The 24,061-nt window shown below is 35.7% G+C and overlaps 2 protein-coding genes and 1 pseudogene across 6 annotated transcripts in view; 2 read left to right on the top strand and 1 right to left on the bottom strand.

The window, feature by feature from the left end:
* Window positions 1-24,061, top strand: part of LOC309661714 (V-type proton ATPase subunit B, brain isoform-like) — a 207,096-nt gene that overhangs the window by 77,041 nt on the left and 105,994 nt on the right. The gene's annotated exons all lie outside the window — the stretch shown is intronic.
* Window positions 1-24,061, top strand: part of LOC309661709 (contactin-associated protein-like 4) — a 106,060-nt gene that overhangs the window by 16,489 nt on the left and 65,510 nt on the right. For 3 of the 4 annotated variants that reach the window (XM_082463667.1, XM_082463666.1, XM_082463668.1), the window contains exon 2: window positions 9,715-9,784. The exons of the other annotated variant lie outside the window; for it this stretch is intronic. In XM_082463667.1, the coding sequence (XP_082319793.1) occupies window positions 9,715-9,784 (70 nt within the window). The remainder of the gene's footprint in view (window positions 1-9,714; window positions 9,785-24,061) is intronic. 4 annotated transcript variants of the gene reach the window in all.
* LOC309661698 (inositol polyphosphate multikinase pseudogene) lies at window positions 10,248-16,141 on the bottom strand (annotated as a pseudogene). Its single transcript has one exon. The product of its transcript is annotated as an inositol polyphosphate multikinase pseudogene (transcript).

The raw sequence follows: 24,061 nt of genomic DNA, 5'->3' as shown, positions 1-24,061 counted from the left end.
GACGCTTACTGTGTGAGTCCCCATAAACCAGACGTCCATCTGTTCTTTCTTTCTTTCGATTACTTCCGATGATAAAGCCACTCCTCTGTTACTGAGGTGGTGGCAACAACGGATATTTGTAGTGCGCTCCATCTTTTGTATGCCCTTCATTGAAGGCTGCTGAGTTGGTAGCTTCACGAAGGAGGATGCACTCTTCGGCATTTGTACGTGTGTGTTTGGGGAAGAGGGTTTTGTAATCCTTTTCATTCAGAAAGAAATGCTGACAGCTTCACTCCAAATTAATATTGTGTACTTTTCCATGCCATCAATATTGACATTTGGAAATCTTATTCATTAGTCCGTGATCTGGAAGGAAACTATTTTAATGGCTCTTGGCCCTTGCATCTGTGATTCTCTTGTCATTGAAATCTGTAAAAAAATGATATTAACTCTGAAATTTTATACTTTTAAACATTATTGACTTCCTGGGAAGAAGTGATATGTTAGAACCTTACAGCATACACTTCAGCAATAGAAAAACTATTAAGTGCTGTTTATTTAATTTAATAACACAGTCTAGGCCATTTAATTTTTTAGCCAGATTTATTAAGATACAATTCATATAAGATTATAATTCACCCATTTAGAGTGTAAAATTCAGTCGTTTTTAGTATATTCACAGATATGTGCAATGATCACGATGGTTAATTTTAAAACATTTTTGTCACCTCAAGAAGAAATCCCATACCTATCACCCTACTATCCCCACAAGCCTCCTAGCCCTAAGCAATCACTTACTGCATTTTTGTTAAATCTCTAAAACCTTCATGAATCAGCACTTTGCTACAAATCTACAATTCTCTCTGCCACTATTTCTTTAATTAGAAACTTTTTTTTGAGCAGTGTTAGGTTTACAGAAATATTAAGCAGATATAGAGATTCCATTTATTCTATTCTCCTGCCAACGCCCCATTCCCTTTTCCCCAATTATTAACATCTTGCATTAGCGGTACATTTTTACAATTGATGAACCAATACTGATGTATTGTTGTTAATTAAGTTTTACATTAGAGTTCACTATTTGTGTTGTACGTTCTATAGGTTTGGATAAATGTATAATGACATGTATTGACCATTACAGTCTCATACATAATAGTTTCACTGCCCTAAAAATTCTTGTAATCTACCTGTTCATCATTCCTCTCTTGTCCCTAATTCCTGGCAACCCCTAATCTTTTTAGTGTCTCCATAATTTTGCCTTTTCCAGAGTGTTGTAGAGTTGGAAGATTTTCTTCCATGTTATCTTCCAGAAGTTTTATAGCTTTGTGTTTTATGTTTGGGTCTGTGCTCTATTTTAACTTAATGTTCGTGAAAGGTGTAAGGTTTGTTTCTAAATTCACTTTTTTTTTTTTTTGCATGTGGATGTCTAGTTATTCCAACATTGTTTGTTGAAAAGACTATCTTTGTTCATCATATTGCCTCTGTTCTTTTGTCAAAATCAGCTGACTGTATTTGTCTTGGTCTGTTTCTGGACTTTCTATTCAGTTCCATTGATCTATTTGTCTATTCTTTTGCCCATACCACACTGTCTTGATTACTGTTAACTTTATAGTAAGTCTTGATTTTGGGTAATGTTAATCCTCCAACTTTGTTCTCTCCCTTCAATACTGTGTCAGCCATTCTGGGTTTTTATAAACTTTAGAATCAGTTTGTCAATATCCACAAGATCACTTGGGATTTTGATTGGGATTAATTAAATCTGTAGATCAAGTTGGGAAGAACTGACATCTTAACAATTTTGATCATCCTATACATGACCATGTAGTATCTCTCCATTTGTTTAAATTATTTGATTTCTTTCATCACAGGTTTATAGTTTTTCCTCATATAGATATTACACATATTTTCTTAGACTTATACCTAAGTATTTCGTTTTTGGGTGTTAATGTAAATGATATTGTGTTTTTAATTTCAAAACCCAGGTGTACATTGCTGGTGTACAGGGAAGCAATTAATTTGTATATGTGAAAAATGTATCCTGCAACCTTGCTATAATTGCTTATTAGTTCTCAAAGTTTTTTGTTGATTCTGTGAGATTTCCTACATAGATGATCATGTCATCTACAAAAACAGTTTTATTTCTTCCTTTCCAATTTATATACTTTTAATTTCCTTTTTTTGTCTAATTATATTAGCTGTGAATTCTAGGACAATGTTGAAAAAAATGTGTTGAGGCGATATCCTTGCCTTGTTCTTTTTTATTTATTTATTTATTTATTTTTGGCTGTGTTGGGTCTTCGTTTCTGTGAGGGCTTTCTCTAGTTGCGGCAAGTGGGGGCCACTCTTCATCGCGGTGCGTGGGCCCCTGACTATCGTTGCCTCTCTTGTTGCGGAGCACAGGCTCCAGGCGCGCAGGCTCAGTAGTTGTGGCTCACGGGCCTAGCTGCTCCGCGGCATGTGGGATCTTCCCAGACCAGGGCTCGAACCCGTGTCCCCTGCATTAGCAGGCAGATTCTCAACCACTGCGCCACCAGGGAAGCCCCCTTGCCTTGTTCTTAATCTTAGTGAGAAAGCATCTAGTTTCTCACTAATAAGTATTATATTAGCTGTAGGTGTTTTGTAAATTCTCATTATTAAGTTGCAATAGTTCCCTTCTATTTCTAGTTTACTGAACGTTTTTGTCATGAATGAATGCTGGATTTGTCAAATGCTTTTTCTGTATCTATTAATAGGACCATATAGTTTTTCTTCTTTAACCTGTTTATATGATGAATTACACTAGCTGGTTTTCTTATGTTGAACCAGCCTTGTATACCTGGAATAAATCCCACTTGCTCATGGTGTATAATTCTGTTCATACATAGTTGGATTTGATTGACTAATAGTTTGTTCAGGATTTTTGCAACTATATTCATTTGTCTGAATTTTTCCTTTTTTTTTGTAATGCTTTGTATGCTTTTGGTGTTAGCATAATGCTGGTTTCATAGAATGAGTTAGAAAGTATTCATTCTAGTTCTATTTTTAGAGAATAAGCATACATTTTCCCTAAAATATTTGTTAAAATTCACCAGTGAACCAATCTGGCCCTAGTGCTTTCTTTTCGGCAGGTTATTAATTATAGTTTCAAATCCTTTAACAGATATAGGCCTATTGAGATTGTCTGTTTCTCCGTGTGTAATTTTGGTGCTGGAACAACTGGACAGCTACATGCAAAAAAAAAAAAAAAGATAAAGAAGATGTGGCACATATATACAATGGAATATTACTCAGCCATAAAAAGAAATGAAATGGAGGTATTTGTAATGAGGTGGATGGAGTTAGAGTCTGTCATACAGAGTGAAGTAAGTCAGAAAGAGAAAAACAAATACAGTATGCTAACACATATATACGGAATCTAAGGAAAAAAAAAAAAAGGCCATGAAGAACCTAGTGGCAAGACGGGAATAAAGACACAGACCTACTAGAGAATGGACTTGAGGATATGGGGAGGGGGTGGGGTGAGATGTGACAGGGTGAGAGAGTGTCATGGACATATATACACTACCAAATGTAAAATAGATAGCTAGTAGGAAGCAGCCGCATAGCACAGGGAGATCAGCTCGGTGCTTTGTGACCACCTAGAGGGGTGGGATAGGGAGGGTGGGAGGGAGGGAGATGCAAGAGGGAGGAGATATGGGAACATATGTATATGTATAACTGATTCACTTTGTTATAAAGCAGAAACTAACACACCATTGTAAAGCAATTATACTTCAATAAAGATGTTTAAAAGATGTTTAAAAAAAAAAATGAATCTAGACAAAGACCTTACACTTTTCCTGTACATTAAATGGATCTCAAAATGGATCATAGAACTCAATATAAAATGCAACAGGACTTCATTAAAATAAAATAATAATAAAATAAAATGTAATGCCCCCGGTAAGCCTTTTTAGATTCTTAAATCATGTGTTTCTCCCTAATTATGCCTTAATTTCACCTGGTTTATACCTCTGCAATATTTATAAAAGAAATCTTGCATGTTATATGTACATGCCTATCAACTCCATTGGACTGTGACCTCGTTGAGGGCTGGTAGGATGTGTCATTCATCTTTGGTGCCAGTTCAACATTTGTTCTGGTACAAAATAGTAAGTAGAATATATCCTTTGAATTGAACAATGCAGAGTTTTTGTTAATTTAAAATTCAGTTTCACAGGCCTACAATTACTAAATGGTATAGGGACACAAAACTCTTTATAACTAAAACATTCACGAGTACATTTATGAAATCAGTGTCCTCTCAGCTCTCCTTTGCTCATCATGGTGGAATTGATCCCCACCCACCAGGTCAGGTGTTTGATTAGTTCTTTTTGATAGGGGAATGGTGCCAATAACCACTAATCCAAACAATTGCAATGAAGTTGATTGCAAGGGAAATAGTCCCATCAAAGGAGTATGATTAGACTTGGTAAAAGAGGGGCAAAGGGAAGGGAGAAGGAAAAGCAGAAGTGTACAAGCAATCTCCCCAAGTAAGGGGGAAGACTAAAAAGAAGGAAGAGTGGGGCAGTGGTGGAGGTTCTCCCCAGGGTTCTCTCCAGGCAGACAGCGAGAACAAGCAGGGCAGGGAGGTGGTGGTGAGTAAGGACACCTCAGTGTTGTAAGTGTAAGGACACCTACAGTATGGAGCTGCAGGCTTAAACTTTCCAGAATAAATCTCAGCTTTGGATAGGAGCCTGTTATCAGACCCACCTTCAAATCACTAGGCACTAACTATCCTATGGAAAAGGGCAGAGTCCAAAATTTTGATTAAAAATAATATATGAGCTTAAAACAAATATAAGCCTCCATATTTTTAACAGAGAAACTTAACATATCTACTATGTATTGGGAAATCTGAGGTCTTATGAACCCAAATGAAAGCAGGGAAAAGATAGCAGAGATACTGTTTGAAAGTGACCGGTTTTTTGGTGTGTATGTCCATGCAGGTAGCCCTTACTTTGTGTGCCCATGGTTTGTTGACTGCTGCACATTGTGCTACTCACAATTGCTCCTTGTCAAAGTATCATTTTCATAAATTAAACTCATGACTCTCATGCAAATGTAAAATGAGTATATGGCACATATTTAATGAACCCATTAATAAGAGAACTGGCATGATGGTAGTGCTGATTCAAAAGAACTAAATGGGGTAGAAGCTTTTATAGTAGCTGGAAGAATTCTTAAATAGGATTACTGATTTTAGATAAAAAATAGCTAATGTTCTGTAGGGAAAATCAGCTAACATTCTGAATTTTGGAAATTGTATTTTCCATCAGAAAGGAATCATTTGCATCCCTACTGAACAGACATTATTTGTATTGCTATCTGACAGAAATCAAGGTACCAATTAACATCAACCCCTTCAGAATTACACCATACCTTTATCAATATCAATAGTAAATAACAAGTTAAACAAAGATGCAAAGGTACATGCCTAGAGATTCAGATAATCCGCAGGCAGGCCTGATAATCAAACCCTAGCATAACTAAGAAAGAACAGGCAAAAGTCCCTTTAGTTTTTTTCAGGCTTTTGGATAATTTTCCTTAACACCATTTTACAAAGGTTTTTCTCTTCCGTATCTTACTGATGTCAAGGAGACTAGAATTACTGGGAAGGGTATTCTCAGATATACTATCAAGTTATCCCATTGTAAAAAATACCAAAAACCAAAAAACTAATCTTGAAGCTATCCACATGATTAAAGAAAAACTATACCATGTGGGGGACAATTTTGAGTGAGAGCAGAAACTGCTCTTAGAAAGCATAGTATTAGTGAGTTCTTACAGGCTCCCAGGTAGCTACATCATCAGAGAGAAGGAAGCACCAGAAGAGGTATTTTACCCATGTTTGGTCAATACGAGGGAGTGCAGAATTGCTTTTGACACAGTCTAGAGGCTGACATTGATACCATGCCAGAGACCCGTAAGCATGTTGTGCTTTCTCAAAGGTCTTCTCTGTGAGCTGAGCTGCCTTCGAACTTAGAACATGAATTGTATGGTTTTACCTTGAGCAAGATTCTGGAAATAGTCTATAAAATAATACCTGCATATAGGCCTCACCTTGGAGAGAGCTCATTACATTCCTGGGCACTGCAGTGCTACCAGATATCATGAGAAATAGAGGCAGGACAAGAATACCAAGGGAGGGCTGCTCAGCATAGATGACTGATGTGACCATTGTGATGATTTGACCAACTCCAAAGTTCATTCCCATGTCACCACTAAAACATTTTTTCCCCTTCATTGCTGATGTCTGAGAGGAAATTTCTTTCCTCTACCCTCTTAGGTTTATTCTTAGGGGCCTGCAAAGTAAACTGACAAATGACAGAATAATGGAAGAAAAAACATAAATTATTTTAATTAATATTTTCTGTGTGAAAGAGTCCAACAGGAAGGAAGTGAAACTCAAAGAAGTAGTTAGACTTGGGGGCTTATATTCCATTTTTAAGAAAGGAAAGGGGGTTTGGAGGAAAGTGAGTAGGAAATATATGGGGAAACTGATGGGAGATAAGCGCTATTTTCATAAGGTTTGTTTATGTAGACTCATCTCAGTGCCCATTCTCCACCTTTGGTGACAAGAGTCACTCTCTTCTTCCTGGTTCGGGAGAGGGGGCCCCGGTCTCAGGGAAAATTCATGCCCTGCTTTTAGGGAGAAAAGGGGAGGGGAGATTTCTTCCTGCATCTGCTGATTTTCAATTGCTTTCAGCTCAAAACCATATTTATGCCAAAGTGGCATTTTTTTTAAAATTTATTTATTTTTGGCTGTGTTGGGTCTTCGTTTCTGGGCGAGGGCTTTCTCCAGCTGCGGCAAGTGGGGGCCACTCTTCATCGCGGTGCGCGGGCCTCTTATTATCGTGGCCTCTCTTGTTGCGGAGCACAGGCTCCAGACGCGCAGGCTCAGTAGTTGTGGCTCACGGGCCCAGTTGCTCCGCGGCATGTGGGATCTTCCCAGGCCAGGGCTCGAACCCGTGTCCCCTGCATTGACAGGCAGATACTCAACCACTGCACCACCAGGGAAGCCCTCCCCAAAGATTTTTATTGTTCCTTTATAAACTTGCCCTCCCACCCCTCTTTGCTCTTCCCATCAACTGACCATTAGACATGATGCCATTAGACGTCAGGTTAATTTGCATATAGAATTTTATATAAATAGAGTCATACAGTATATATTGTTTTTTGCCTGGTTTCTTCCACTGCATAATTATCATGTAATTAATCCACATTCTTGCACTTATCTATAATGTATTTATTTTTATTATCGACTATTCTACTATATGGATTTACCACAAGTTGTTTATCCTTTCACTTACTGATAAATATTTGTGTTGTTTCCAGGTTAAGCATTATAAATAAAACATTTGCTATCATTAATCTTTTTAATTTTAGCCATCTAATAGGTGTGTAGAAGAATACCATTGTGACTTTTGTTTGCATTTCCCTAATGACTATCATATAGAATAGCTTTTTATGTGCTAAATTGCGTTACATATATCTTTGGTAAAGTGTCTATTCAAAATTTTGGGCCACTTTTTCAAAAGGTGGGTTTTTAAATTTGTATTATTATTTTAAAAAATTAAAGTATAATGACACACAACATTATATTAGTCTCAGGTGTACACACAATGATTCAAAATTTGTATATATTGCAAAATGATCATTGCAATAATTCTAGTTAACATCCGTCACCATACATAGTTACAAAATTGTTTTTTCTTGTATTGACAACTTTTAAGATTTACACTCTTAGCAACTTTCAAATATGCTATACAGTATTATTAACTATAGTCTCAGTGCTGTAGTTTACATTCTAATGACTTATTTATTTTATAACTGCCAGTTTGTACCTTTTGATCCCCTTTACCTAGTTCATGCATACCACCATTCCCCCACCTCTGGCAACCACTAATTTGTTCTCTAAATCTATAACCTTGTTTTGTTTATTTGTTTGTTTCTGTTTTCCTTAGATTCCACATATAGGTAAGATCATATGGTATTTGTCTTTCTCTATCTGACATATTTTGCTTAGCATAATGCCCTCAAGGTCCATCCATGTTATCTCAAATGTCAAGATTTCTTTCTTTTTTTATGACTGAATAATATTTCATTGTGTATATATACATTTTTTTAATACATTCATTCATCAGTGGACACTTTGTTTCCATATCTTGGCTATAGTAAATAATGCTGCAATGAACATGGGGGGTGCATATATCTTTTCGAGTTATTGTTTTTATTTTCTTTGTCTAAAAACCCAGAAGTGGAATTGCTGGATCCCATGGGAGTTCCAGTTTTAATTTTTTGAGTAACCTCATACTGCTTTTCACAATGGCTATACCAATTTACTTTCCCACCAAGAGTGCAGAGGGGTTCCCTTTATTCCACATTCTTGCCAATGCTTATCTCTTATGTTTTTGGTGATAGCCATACTAACAGGTGTAAAGTGATATCTCCTTGTGGTTTTGATTCCCATTTCCCAGTAATTAGTGATATTGAGCATCTTTTATGTGCTACCTGTTGGCCATTTGAATACCTTCTTTGGAAAAATGTCTTTTCAGATTCTTTGTTCATTTTTTAATTGGATTATTTGACTTTTCTGCTATTCAGTTGCATGAGTTCCTTACATATTTTGGATATTAACTCCTAATCAAATGTGTGGTTCGCAAATATTTTTTCCCATTCCATAGGTTGCCTTTTCATTTTGTTTATTATTTCCTTTGGTGCTCAGAAGCTTTTTAATTTGATAGAGACTCACTTGTTTGTTTTTTATTTTGTTGCTTGTGCTTTAGGTGTCATATCCAAAAAAATCATTGCCAAGATCCTTGTGAAGAAGGATTTTTTTATGTTTTCATCTGGGAGTTTTATGGAAGCCTGGTTTCAGAGCTTACATTCAAGTCTTTAATCTATTTCGTGTTAATTTCTGTGTATGGCGGAAGACACTGGTCTTGTTTTATTCTTTTACGTGTGGTTGTCCAGTTTCCCCAGCACCATTTATTAAAAAGACTGTCCTTTCCCCATTGTATATTCTTGGCTCCTTTGTTACAAATTAATTTACCATATACATGTGGGTTTATTCCTGGTCTCTCTATTTTGTTCCATTAATCAATGTATCTTTTTTTTTATACCAATATATATCATAGTTTTGATTACTATAGCTTTGTAATATAATTTGAAATCAGGGAGCATGATGCCTCCAGCTTTGTTCTTCTATCTCAAGACTGGTTTGGCTATTTGGGGTCTTTTGGGATTCCGTACAAATTTTAGAACTTTTTGTTCTATGTATGTGAAAAATACTATTGAAATTTTGATGAGGATTGCACTGAACCTGTAGATTGCTTTGAGTAGTATGGACATTTTAACAATATTAATTTCCCCAACCCATGAGCACAAAATATCTTTTTCTTTGTTTCCTCTTCAACTTCTTTCATTAATGTTATAGTTTTCAGTGTACAGGTCTTTCACCTCCTTGGTTAATAAAAGTGTGGGCATCCTTGTCTTGATCCTGATCTCAAAGGAAAATCTTTCAGCTTTCCACCATGGTGTATGATGTTAGCTGTGGACTTGTTATATAAGCCCTTTATTATGTTGAGGTATAGTCCCTCTATACCCATTTTGTTGAGAGTTTTTCTTAAATGAATGTTGAATTTTGTCAAGTGCTTTTTTTCTGCATCTATTGAGATGGTCATATGATTTTTATCCTTCATTTTGTTAATGCAGTGTGTCACATTGATTGATTTGTGGATATTGAACAATCCTTGCATCCCTAGAATAAATCCCAGTTGCTCAGGTATGTGATTCTATTAATTACTGTAGAATCTTGTTTGCTAATGTCTTGTTGAGGATTTTTGCATCTATGTTTACTGTTCATCAGGGATTAAATCTTTGGGAAAGAAATGGGTGATCCAAAATGATTAGGTTATAAAACATGTTCTTATTAGATTCTTGGATTTATTTTTATTAGTAATTATATGAGCCATTTATTGATTTTATTTTTTTGGCATCCTTTTCTGGTTTTGGTATCAGGGTAATGCTGGCCGCCTAAAATGAGTTTCAAAGTGTTTCCACTTCTATTTTTTGGAAAATTTTGAAAAGGATTGGTATTAATTCTTCTTTGAATGTTTGGTAGAATTTACCAGTGAAGTCATCTGGTTCTGGACTTTTTTGTTGGGATATTTTTGATCACTAATTCAATCTCTTCTTGGTTTGTTCAAATCTTATTATTGGGTTTTAAGAGTTCTTTTTTTTTTTTTTTTCCAATGCAAAACATTTTAATAGGCTGTCAAATATACAGTAATTAGAATTATCTAAATATCACTTATATAAAAATCGGTGTATCACATTAGATGATTCTATAAAATAGAAACACAAATCACACATTGACAACAACCCCTGCAGTCCAAGAACCACCCCCATCAATAGTACAAATTACAAACACATTTTTAAAAAAGACATTGTTTAGACATTTAAACCAAAGTAACTTTGACTAAATACATTCATTCATCAAGTACAATAAATTTAGCATAGTCACTAATAACACAATTTTAGGTGCAATTTCACATGCTTTCATATATCTTCCAGTTCAATTCCCACAGTAAAGTGTCTTTGTGCACACCATATCCATTTATATGCAGGTGCATCATACATCATACTTAAGACTATTTCACCTTCATAATTAAACATGTTAATATATATTGTAAGTGAATACCAGGCCAAAATTTAACCTCAGTGATGACAAATTTAACAATTAAAAATATTCTTTACAGTATATTCTAATTTGTTTAATCGTATGAGTACTATTTCCTCTTACTAAACACTATCAAAATAAGTAATAAGAATTTAAATATTAACTCCAGAAACATGGAGACTCCAACCTTCTTAAAATATTAACGAGCATTTTAAGTAACAATACAATCATTCTGTAAGTCAAAAAAGTAATTTCATATTCATTGCCAAATTTAAAATACAAATGATTTGAAGATTGAGCCCTAAAATATTTGCAGTAAATTGTAAAGTACAATTTTTAAAATGTGCAGTAATATGCTTGTGAATATGTAATGGAATGTTTTTCACAGTAATGTTATGTTAAAACACTATTCTACATGAACGGTCTAAGTAAACGTACCTTTACCAGCAAAAGTGAAAAATTAAGGCCTTCTAATGCTATCTATAATTATTACCTGAACTCAAATGTCAAATAGAGGTTACAATGCTGCAAAGTATTATTTTTAACCTCTTTAACATATTGTTAGTTGCTTCACCTCAACTCAATTATTACCTTATCTTTACACAAAGTTGAATGCTAGTTAACTTTATTATCTTTAAATAAGCATTTCTCCATAACTCTATTTTAATTTAGCCCCCAACCCACCCCCATCTAGAGAGAATGCTGGAAATGGTTAGGGCTTTGTCTGATTGGATCACAACTATATATTCAGGGGTTAAAAATGTTTGTCACATTTATATTTCTGAATGAACTAAGATGCCTGGCCTCCATACACAACATTACTTGTTTTCCTAAAGCATTAATAGACAATTGCATCCTCTTTACATGACCAAATTGACTTTTTTTAATTGAAGTCTAGGCTATGAAGACATTACAGGATGTAATGGAAGGATAACCAAGGCTACAAATACATCAAATCAAGGTTAAAGGCACTGGATAAGGAAGATTATTACAAAGCATTGTAAACAATTTTTAAAGCAAATCAAGTTTTAAAGTATCAAATGCCAAACTACTAAGAGCAAATGGTACTAAAATGATGACAATGCTTTAAAATAGTGGACAAAATTTCTGTAATTTCACAAATAAAATTCTTTCATTGTTCTACCATTTTCTTTCATCCTACATCATCTTTAATATTCCAAGTCCTAGAAACAAATATGTTTCCAGTTGCATGAAACAAGAAAATCGCAACTGAGATATCTCTGAAAATTAATTCTATCTTCTCAAGTTAATTATAAATTTGATGTGTATACGGTATAGAGATATGAAGAACATCATCTTGGAAATCATAAAATAGTAAATTATACTCAACTAAAATCATAAAAAAAGATCTTATTCAGTTGAACACAATCTGAAGCCCCACAACAGCAAATTGTAGTGTAAAGAGGCATAGTAAGTACAATTCCCAGACACATAAAACAAATAACGAATACTGAGTTGAAAATACGACATGCTCCATGTTACAGTCATTTAATACACACATTTTCACAACTGTTTCTTGAAAAACTATTCAGATAAAATATTTAGCATCTATCAATTTTAATTTATTTGAATCTATGTAACTTCATCCATATTAAAATATCAATTAACGTAAATACTTTATTATAAAACTATTATACAATTTAAATTTTTATTAGAGAAATGTATTATTCATTATCCACAATTTTTTAAAGTCCTTTTCATGAGTGCATTCCATAAGAAATACACTAAAATCATTTATATTTCCTAGGGGGAAAAAACTACGGTAATCCTATTAATCCAAACTATATCCTTATTATTATTTCTTGAACATTTAAATGTTTAAATATGCTTGGTGAAAAGTGATCACTCATCCCCACAGTGGTAAATTTTAGCATAATGTTAAATGACTGGACTAGACAGTAAAATAGTCACATGTAGGTAACACAAATAGATGCTTGTTCTGTTACATGTAAGCTTACTTATAAAGCAACATAAAATGGGCATTGGATAACAGTGATAAAAAAAATGTAAACAAACAGAATTAAATGTGAATCCCTTCCCTGAAGAACATAAGATAAAAGTGTTTCTTGCTTTATTAAAACAAAACATTATCTATTGTATCAAAAAGGTAAGACACTGATTATACAAAACTAAATTTCCAAATATGGATAAAGAAAATATGGAACTGATTCACACTTTATTGAGCTAAAATGCGCAAAAAATCTGTTAATACTTATATTTATTAACTTCATTGTACATATAGGTTGATACCACCCCATACAAAAAAAAAAGTCTCGTTTTGTTAAGATTCAAAATAGTGTTTAAATTATATGAGCTTAAGATTTATTGAACCATTATCCAAATAACAACAACAACAAAAGTCTATGCTGTGGGACAAAAAAAGTAAAACTAAAAAATTTCTATTAACTATGACTTGAACTTCATCCCCACAAAAAAAGCTATGGCAATACCCATTTAGGCAGCAGAGAAAAATATGAAGTCCTTATGGAAAATACCTACACTGACTCTAAATAAAAAATTGTAAATAATCAAATTTTGCTGTAACAAATGCATATGAATTTTAAAGGTATTCAGGCCTAATATATTTACTAAGCACAGAATCCATAGGGCATTTGTTACTTTTCTTTGTGCTCAGATACTTGCAAAAGTACACTCAGAGAGGGCTGGGAAGGTGAGATAAACATAAAATTGTGATACTTTCCTTCACACTAAAAAAAGGCTCTTGAATTTAAAAGTTTAATTTGTAATTTTGGGGGGAAAGCAGTCTAACAGTTCACAAGCCTAAAACAATTTCCAGGAATATGGCAAGACTGTTGACTACTTAGATGTTTTATTAGTGAATCAAAGTGCAAGTAATGAAAACATAAACATTTAACATATTTGAAAATTTAATTTCAAAGTTCTAAATGTTTCCAATAACAAATAACTAGTTATTCTTTAAAAGGGGTGGATGTGAAACAGAGATAATACTTACAAATCTAATTTTTCCAAGAAAAATAGTACTGCCCCCCCATGAAGTTAAATTATAATTTCTCTCTTGAATATGATATACAACTGTTTTAAGTAAGAATGAAACAGGAGCATGAATTTAGACATGTACCAAACTCTGTATGACGTACTAATTTACACACAGTATTTTTGCTAACACTTACAATACTGGATGTTGTCTTTCACTGCTTATTAGAATTCTGAGAAACACTTTTTAGCAACATATATTCATACCACTGCTTAACTAAATGGGGACATGTAATTACAAGAATTGTAAAAGAAAAAAACTCTCAAAAGTTATTTAAAGGAGAAATAAGAAGAGCTTCAATCATCCACCTTTTTGAAGCTGCAGTAAAAGGTATTATATGGTTTATAATACTTGTTACAATGTAGTAAAATTCCAATTTTCCCATAAAGATTTTAAAAGAAAAAATTTTGTTCCTTGCAGATAACTTCTCTCTTCCCTAACCTTGGCGAGACTAATTATTAGTGCCCTTAATGTCAGACTTTTGTTGTTGTTGTTGTCTATTTCAATGATCTTTTTCAAGAAGTATTTTGAAATATGCATATAAATGGAAATTTAAGGGAAAATCTGCTTTTGGAATACAATAATTCTAAATCATTTTACTTCTAAGAAGCACCTTTTGATATGCTGGTCTGAACTTTTAATATAAAACCTAAACAGTACTTATTTCTGTAGAATTTTCTCCAGTTTTAATAACTTCATACGTAGCAATACTAAGGATATCAACCTGTGCTTTCTAGATTTTTGAAAGTGTTCTAATAATGTAATGAGTTTAGATATGGCTCATTGTCAAGGGTGGGTGGACAGAGATTTCACAATAAATTGGCTACAGAAAGCTAACTAAACTCGTAATGACTGAATAATGGTTTGCATTTTGCTTAAGCCAAATAGATGTTTAAGCCACGTACCACCACATTCCCTGCTTAACATTCCTAAGTTTCTTTATTCTTTATAGTTTTCTAAAGAACAAATAATTAGTTTTCCTGAGTAAGATTATAAAAAAGTTAACCCTTCTACCAAAAGTATAAAGACAAATAAAATGTAGACTCACAATACAAATTTTTTACACAGCATTACAAGTGCAGAGTTATTAACTGCCGCTCTTCATTATGATTGCCCCACCCCTTTAAAAGATTGCAGCAAAGGATTCAATTGTCTAAAATACTCTGCAGTACAGTAATTAAATGCTTCAGCCCATAAACATATCCCTCATCTATTGTGTTGCTAGGGAACACATGAGCAAAGTCTATCATTCGCACTTCTACTTCCGCAATCTCTTGACAACCAGTGGGAAGATGGTAGAAGACTTTTTCCAGTTGGGAAAGTACGTTTCCGTTTAAATGTTCCTGTGACATGCTTTTCCACCCATTGTCTTGCTCTATATTTTCAACTTTCAACGAAGTCTGACTGTGATGCTTTTTTGAATACATTTTTCTGTGACGAGCATACATTTTGGACAAGCTTTTGCCCACTGAAGCCTCTATTTTTCCATTTGCTGTGGAACTTAACACATGAAAGTTATTATTGTACTCTAGTACATCTGTGTCTGAGAGCTGTCCTTTGGACAAAAACTTTTCTGCTAGAGTTCTGTCATTCAATTTTGCAGTAGTTGGCTGAGATGAACCTTCATAAACAAACAGTAATGAACTTGCATAAAAGTTAAGCTGCTTCTGGCTTTCAAACCACTGCAGAATATTCTCAATCTTCTGAATACTGGCAGCAATAGCATCTTTTCTTAAGCAGAATCCATTATGAAAAAAACGGGAGACTCCATCCTTTAGAGTTTCTTTTGTTAAGCTTCTTCCATAGTGCTGGTTTTGTGTCTCATAGCTATCAGAATGAACATGATAAACCCTCATGCCAAGCACCAAGAACCCAATCTCTTCCATTAATGGGTACTTGCTGACCTGTTGCTGAATCTTCTCAGATGAAGCAAAAGGATCATAGCTTTTCCGCCCTATCTTTACATCCATTATACAGGGCTTATTAAATTTATGGGTCACATCTTCCAGTTTTAGGTATAAATCATTTGGTGCAGTGGGAGGTGACCAGATACCGTAATATTTTGGCAAATATTTTCGTAGCTCTGAAAGAACACCATCAGTACAATCAGCAGCATAAACCATATGATAGAATTCCAGCTCTCTTGGACCCCTTGGAGGTGGCTGCAACTGTTTCAGAACTGTGCCATCTGGATGTTGCAGTATACCCACTTTGTCCTTCCCGTACATGTGCCCGGCCACCTGATGCGAGAGGGGCACGCAGCCGTTGAGGAAGCGGAGCCTGCCGCCCGCCGGCTTCGGGGTGCCCTCGCGGGCGGTCTCACCCGCCACTGGGGTCCGCATTTCTGGGGGGCCGGGCGCCTCAAGCCGGAGAGGGGATGGCGGCTCCGTTGCCATAACGGAGAGCTGAAGCGGCAGCAGCAGCGAGAGCAGGGAAGAAAATAAGGAGGAGGGAGGGGACGCCGGAGAACCCGGGGGTCGCTCAGGCTCGGCCGCGAGGAGGCCCGGGGTTTCCTGCGGCTGGTGCCCTCTGTGGCCCGAGGAGGGGGCCCGTGACGCCGCGAAGGCGCGGGCTCTGCCGTGCCCAACACTCGGCGGAGCGCGTCTCTCGGCTCCCGGCTCTTGCTGCTCAGCCGCCGCGGCCGCCGACCCGGGCGCAGCCCAGGAGACTGACCTCAGCGGATAAGCGGCGGCGGCGGTGGCGCCCCGCGCTCCCTCAAGAGTTCTTTATATGTTCTTTATAGATACAAGTTCTTTATCAAATATGTTACTTACAAGTATTTTCTCCAGTCCATGGCTCCTATTTCGATTTTCTTAACTGTGAATGCTTTTTTCAAAGAGCAGACATTTTTATCATGATGAAGTCCAGTTTATTGATTTTTTCTTTTATGTATTGTGATTTTAGTGTCATATCAAAGAAATATTTGCCTAACCCAAGTTCACAAAGATTTTCTCCTATGTTTTCTTGCAAAAGTTGTATAATTTTAGGTTTTACAATTAGGTCTACAATCCATTTTGAGCTAACTTTTGTATAAAGTGTGAGATATGAATGAAAATTTATTTTTTGTTTACACAAGGATCAAATTGCTCCAGGACTATTTGTTGAACAGACGATCTTTTCTCTACTGAGTTGCCTTTGTAGCACAAAATCAAAACTATTATGTCATGAGTTTTGCCCAAACCCAGTCAGATTCCCATCTTGAAAATCCACCTTAAACCATTGGAGTTCAGACCCCTAATCTTGTAAATATGTTCCCACAACTCCTGCTTCTGATAACTGCTAAGATTCTGCCAAGGTGTGGTGTTCTCACTCGCTGATGGAGGTTTAAAAAACTTAGCGGTGCTTCATGGAGAGATAACCAACTGACAAATTCCAACCCAATCTGATAATTTCTTTATTTTAAATTGAAATAATTATTTAAGAATGTGTTTAGATAGGAGATATTATACATAATTAGGGTTCATTTTGTCAGGTGTGATTTCACAAGGAATTTTTTTATCATAACTTAAGATTTACTGTTGTGAAAAATATTTGACAGTAGCTTTTGAAAAGCACAATTAGTCAAATTTGCACTTAAAATTATAATTCTTTTATTTTTCAATTAGAACTGTTTATCCTTTCATATTTAATAAGGGCTTCATAGGAGTGCTTCTCACTTTTATTTGTTTAGGCATTCAAAAATTACTTTTGGGAAACATTAGTTTGTAACACTGCAACAAGAAACTACAGGAACTATAGGACTAAAAACAGTAACATTTGGTCACAGCAACTCGTGGCAAACATAATATAAACTACAGCTTAGAGACCACGATGGTATAGATTAAATCTTTGGGATAGAAATGAGTGATCCAAAATGCATTAGGTTATAAAACATATTCTTATTAGCTTCTTGTATTTATTTCTGTTAGTAATTATAAATATAAGCCATTTATTGAAGTCTCATGATATTTCTAGCCGTGACCATTTTCCAGGAAGTGTTTGTATAAAATACACGTGATTTTATTCTCATATTAAAAATGTGGATACTGAGGGCTTCCCTGGTGGCGCAGTGGTTAAGAATCCGCTTGCCAATGCAGGGGACACGGGTTCGAGCCCTGGTCTGGGAAGATCTCACATGCTGCGGAGCAGCTAAGCCTGCAAGCTACAACTACTGAAGCCCACGCCTAGATCCCGTGCTCTGCAACAAGAGAAGCCACCGCAGTGAGAAGCCTGCGCACCGCAAGAAAGAGTAGCTCCCGCTTGCCGCAGCTAGAGAAAGCCCACGAGCCCAAGGCAACCAAAAATAAAATAAATAAACATAAATACATTTTTTTTAAAATGTGGATACTGAGATTTAGAGAGCTCTGGTGAGGAGCAGAGCTCCAACGCCTTCCTTGTCTCCTATCCTGTTGGGCTCTGTACCCTCTCCTTCCCTAGGTCCACAGAGCCTCAAGTCTATTGAAACTGATTTGGTCCTCTCTCCTCAACGTCAACCTGCCTGTTTTCTTTGTTACTTCTTTGCTCTAATACACTACCCAGAGCGTGGCTTGGAGGATTTGTATGCAGGGTTATTTACCATACACAATTAGGAAGCCCCTCCCCGTGTGTTCTTCGGTCTCTGGCCACGGCGTTGGCAGTAGTCTGGGCTCACTCTCACTTATCACTGAGCCTCTGATTAGAGTCCTGGCGGCCGAGGCACTGTCACTCATGACAGCACAGCCTTTCTCCTTTGATACTTTCATAATCTGAAAATGAAATGCACATCTTTCACTGGTGGATTAGAAATAGAATTTTCTTCTCTACTTTTCGTTTGCAGACTAGGTTTTAAAGCCTCAAGTGACTGTGTGAACTTTATCTTGTCTCTGCCAGCAGTCTGCATCAGCAGCATGGGGTGACTTTGGTTGCCAGACCTTTCTCATGCTCTCCACCCATCAAATGGCTTCAACCCAGGGTCCCAGGAGTGTGTTGGTTTCCTGAGGAACAAAATCCTATCTTCCAATAGAACGCTTACTTCCAGCTACTCACTGGCACATACAGAGTCATACAGAGTTTGTAAACCTAGCTTTTCTTCTTACTACTTGGAGATTAATCCTATAATGCCCTCATTCTTCCAGAACAATAGTTCTCAACATGAGAATTAACAATTGCTTCTTTAAGCCACATTGAGCCACATCTGGCAGGAAATGTTGTACTGAAAACTGGAAGATCTAACTGGTGGCTGGATTTGACATCGCTGAGTCTTTTGTAATATTCTCTGCTTCATTTTGCTGAGAAATGAAAGTTTGCATTAGGTGGTCTGGAGTTGTGAAACACAAATGTGGACATATGGAAAAAATTCTCAAAGCTCTTTTTATTTTTCTTGAAGTGACAATATTGCCTTATGTTTAAATCCACTGAGTAGAATAATATTACTTATTTAAAAGCCTACATATTTTCAGCTTTATAATATCAGGCACGCCTATGGAAAGAAGCCTTTCATCAGAGAGGGGAAATAGTGAGTATTTAGAATGACAGTTGTAATTTTAGCAGTTTAACTGGGACTTTTTATTTTTTATTATTTGGTTAAAGGGCCAGATAGTAAATATTTAGGCTCTGTGGGCCTGCAACTCCTGAACGCTGCCACTGCAGAGTGAAAGCAGCCTTGGACTGTACTTAATGAATGGGTGTGGCAGTGTTTCAATGAAACATTGTTTAGACAGGAACAAAGCAGATTTGGACCTCATGCCAGTTTGTTGACCCTTACCCTAGAAAAAACTCTGAGTTTCACATTCTTTTTTTATATCCCCATGACCCTCCTTTTTAAAATCATCTGCCATCTATACCGTGCAGTGCAATGTTAGGTTGCCAGATTTATATTTGTTGATTGTAAGTATGTCTCCCAAACTATATATTTATATGAAATTCAAATTTATCTGGGCATGGTGTATTTTACCTGGCAACCCTATCCCAGTGACCTTTTCCCCACATATTCCACCTTAATTTGGAGCTTGATGTCCTTCCCTAGATCAAAATCTTCTTTGGAAAATGTCTGACGTTCTTAAAGATCAGCTGAGGGGGAATTTAGGGCCACACTGCCTTTCCTACAATTGCCTTTGTCGCATGTTAGGAACAATAATGAAGGAAAAGGAACAAAGTTTTTGTCTCAGGCTAAATACAAACACATCTGTACTTGTGCAAGAGAGGTTTGGTGGAGCCGTAATTTCCTTTCCATTCCCTGAACATCTGCCCTGGTCACAGGTTACCTATTGTTTCTAGGTAAGTGAATCCTGATGGAGTCAACATGGAGGACGATATTCAGAGAGGAGGCGTCTTAAAGGGATATGATACAGAAGAGAACCTACCTAGTACAGAGTAAATGCTTCAGTGCATACATGTTCATTATCATTCCCTAGTCCTTTAACATCCCAATTATTTCAATTCATTCAATATAAAATATTCAAAGAAAAATTCTGCCCATATACTCTGTACTTGCTTAATAAATAAGCCTCATTAAAGTTAAAATTTAGAAGAATGAGACTATACAAGTCACAAGATCAAGGTATTATTTCAGTCATTCTAAATGATGTTGGTATTTGAGTTCAAATTACATTGCACGCTGGCTCTGAAAGGGGCAGAATTATTTTCCAGAAAATGTTGGCAAAGATCTGCTAGGCTGTGAGAAGTTGGTTCTCATGTACTCTGGGCTGTGAGAGAACACTGTGTCTTTTCCCATAAACACGAGGGAAGGTGAACAGGCTCTGGGGACTTCTGATGGGGAAGATAATGAAAGGTGCCTTCATACCTCAGCTGTTCAGCACCATTAACCTTCCCAGTAATTGAAACACACAAAAGGGGGTGGTAAGTGAGAGGCCTCCCTCTCGTCTATTACCTGGCAGGTACAATTACTTAAGCCTTCAAATAAAGGAACGACTTTAGGTTCCTTTTCAACCATTCTTTACAAAAAAATCAACCAAAGCTTTTTGTTTTTTAACTCTAATGTTATAATCATTTCTTTCTTTTGATTTGTGCCTGTGGATTAAATAAAGCATACCCAGCTCAATAAGGTGGGCATTTGTTATTTAATTTATGTAAATAATAAAGTCCACCATGTAGAAAAGTTTACAGCAACAAAAAAAAGAGGTCTTAAAGGTTTACCATAGGAGACCAATTTACGATTCAAAGTGGTTTTAGACTGACAGGCAAAAATAAGATTTCATTTTCCACATGGAAATGAAAAATACAAATGCAACATTTTAATCTGGTTCAAGCTGAGGAATAACATCATATTGTAATTACAATACAAGGAAAATGAACCTAATCCTATAAATGTGTGTATGGACATGAAGGAAACTAGTTTTCATCAGTTATGTCAATGACATAACAATAGAGCAATGGAAGTGTGTGTGTGTGTGTGTGTGTGTGTGTGTGTGTGTGTGTGTGTGTAGGGAGTTGTTATTAACACTTCTCTATGCGAATTATACATGTACATATAAGAATGTATTTCTGTGATAAGACAAGAACATCTAGAAAAGCATTTTAAAAAGTAGTTATCTTTGCAAAAGCTAAAAGTTCCTATAATTAAAAAGCAAGTCATCCAGCTCATGTCACATACTCACAGTATCATCCAGTGGCATTTATATCAAAACTTGCTATTATAAGTTAGATTCTATTTGCTTTTGAATCTACTTGAATTATGCAGCCATTATTTGAGCCAAATTACAAAAATGTTAAATGTTTCTTTTTTTTTTTTTTTTTTAAGTTCTGACATCTTCATGTTAAATTTCAAATAGGTTTTAATATCCAACAACAGTGGGCCTAGTATATAGGCCCCCAACCTTAGCATAAAACTGGATTGACATTCACTCTATAAGTACCAAGTTCTCCTTATGACACAATACCCACTTTATTCATCAACCCCTTCCAGGCTGCAAATACAAACTGCTTTAGAATCCAGTCCCCAAAATAGATTATTTAGAGCTGGTTTTCCATCTACCACTAAAGTCACTGGTACTGATCCTTTACACCCACCAGACTACAAAATCCCTCCATCCAGTAGACAGTTCTCTCTGGGTGTCAATGGGCACACTGTGTTCTGGACAAATCATCACCCACTGGAACCTGTGAAAATTCACCCAAAGTCCCCTCTGAAACGGAAGGTTTGTCAAAAGCAAAATTTTCTAATAACATCAACCACTTTGCAGAATCATCCCTTTGATTTTTTTGCTCTTTCTGAAACTAGGCTTTCTCCTCCACTCCTACCCATTTTGGCAATCAAGAATCCCTATGGCTCACTCAATAAAGTAATTTTATATTATTTTCCCATAATCTCTACCAGTCCTGAATAAGACTGGATGTTTGTCTTGCTCTGAATTATCACTTCCAGATACTTCTGTGATGCACAACACTGGGGGTTGGGGGAGGAAGGTCCTGGAATTAGATTCATACATTCCTTATGGTCAGTACCTCTAATTCACAGCACCTGGCTTATTATCACTGTCTCCAGTACTAATACTGTTACCACTTGTGGTGACCTAAAAATCCACATAGAGAATCTTTCCACACCTCTGGCTTAGTCTCTTAGGTTCCTAACTTCCAGTGATGATGGCCTCTCCTCCATTCAGCCACCCTCTCCTAGAAGATTCCATGTAAAATCATTAGTATCATACATGCGTTAAAAGTATTATCACCATCTTTTCCCTCTTCTCCAATCCTTGTCATCATCAGGAAACATGCAAAATGGATTGAATGAAATGTCTACATATTCAGTAAAATGTTAGTAGCAACATTTCCATGAAGTTTAATTAATGACATTTCATAGATTAATATGTCCATTTTTAATATTTTTCTATTCTAAATGTTTTAAAATATGTAAGTTTTGCCTTTGCAAGGAAGTCGTAGATGCATATATATACTTTTTCATAGCATATAACTATAATGGATTTATTGCTAATGCGTTTAGTGTAAGATGCTCCAATTCATCTAAGACTTTATTAATAAAGATATTTTTTCATGATTCTATTTCTTCTCATTGATACTTATCATCAAAGAGGTGAAATCAAGAACCACATTAATACTGTCGAGACTGCCACTTCTGGCTATAATAAACTAGCAGGGATGAGATTTATCTTCCAGCCTGAAATAAACAAAAATCAGTGAAATACATGAAACAGTGGTAATTTAGATGCTGGGCATCAGGCAACATAGGAAATCAAGACCTGAGAAAAGGGAAATTTATGATGTTAGACCTACAGTTACCCAGATTATTTTTTGAAAGAGTTTTCAGGACTTACCTTGGGGAGGGGGAGATCCAAGTGAAGCCCAAGTTGCTTTCTTTTTTTTTTTTTTTTTTTTTTTCACACACACACACACTGTATTTTATTTTTACAAGAGATAAATAGACTGACACCAAGCATTGTACATGGATGACTACAACAAAAGCAAGAATGATTGCAATTACCAAACATGAAACACACTCATACTATGTCATAATATTGACATTCAGTCCAGTAATCCTCCTCTGTAACAGCTCCTTTACTTTGCAGTGAAAATTGATTTGTATATTCTTTGCCTCTAAGTCCTTGTGGGATTTTTTTTTTTTTTAATTCAGACAGAAAGTCACAAAAATTATACTCATCCTCATCAGTTCACTCAGTCCCATGTAATTGTTTTTTTTTTTATCTTGATCTATTGTTAACACTTTTATGAGTTCATCAGTTTTTCATCAGAGTTCTGAAAATGCTTATTCATTCAGTTCAGCAGTACAGTCAGTTACCAGAAACCTGTACTTGTCAGAGTCTTTTCCATGAATTTCTTGAAGATGAAACCCTTTTATAGGAACATATTTGCAAAATCATCAGAGTACACCCAGAACTGTCTGTAAATGACAAAAGACTTAAAAATGACCACGGTAAAAGATTTGATGAAAGTTCATAATAATGCAGTTGACAAGAAAATTAGTTATTTCTGAGATATACATTTTAAAGTAATAACTAGGATTATTACTTATAACATTATACCAGAACATATAAGATTTTTAGAAATTTCATGTAATGTCTGAAACATTTATATTAACATATTTCCCTACATATTTCCATACAAATACAAATATAAGATTTTTAGAAATTTCATATAATGTCTGAAACATTTATATTAACATATTTCCATACATATTTCCATACAAATACAAATATAAGATTTTTAGAAATTTCATGTAATATCTGAAACATTTATATTAACATATTTCCATACAAATAACCCAATGAAAGTTTAGGATTAGTTGTTTTGTTTGCTTTTTTATACTGCAGGTTCTTATTAGGCATCAATTTTATACACATCAGTGTATACAGGTCAATCCCAATCGCCCAATTCAGCACACCACCATCCCC

The sequence above is a fragment of the Balaenoptera physalus genome, assembly GCF_965194825.1.
Source record: "Balaenoptera physalus genome assembly, chromosome: 5".
Lineage (NCBI taxonomy): Eukaryota > Metazoa > Chordata > Mammalia > Artiodactyla > Balaenopteridae > Balaenoptera > Balaenoptera physalus.
The sequence above is the reverse complement of the archived record's forward strand: the minus strand, read 5'-3'. Positions and strand labels throughout refer to the sequence as shown.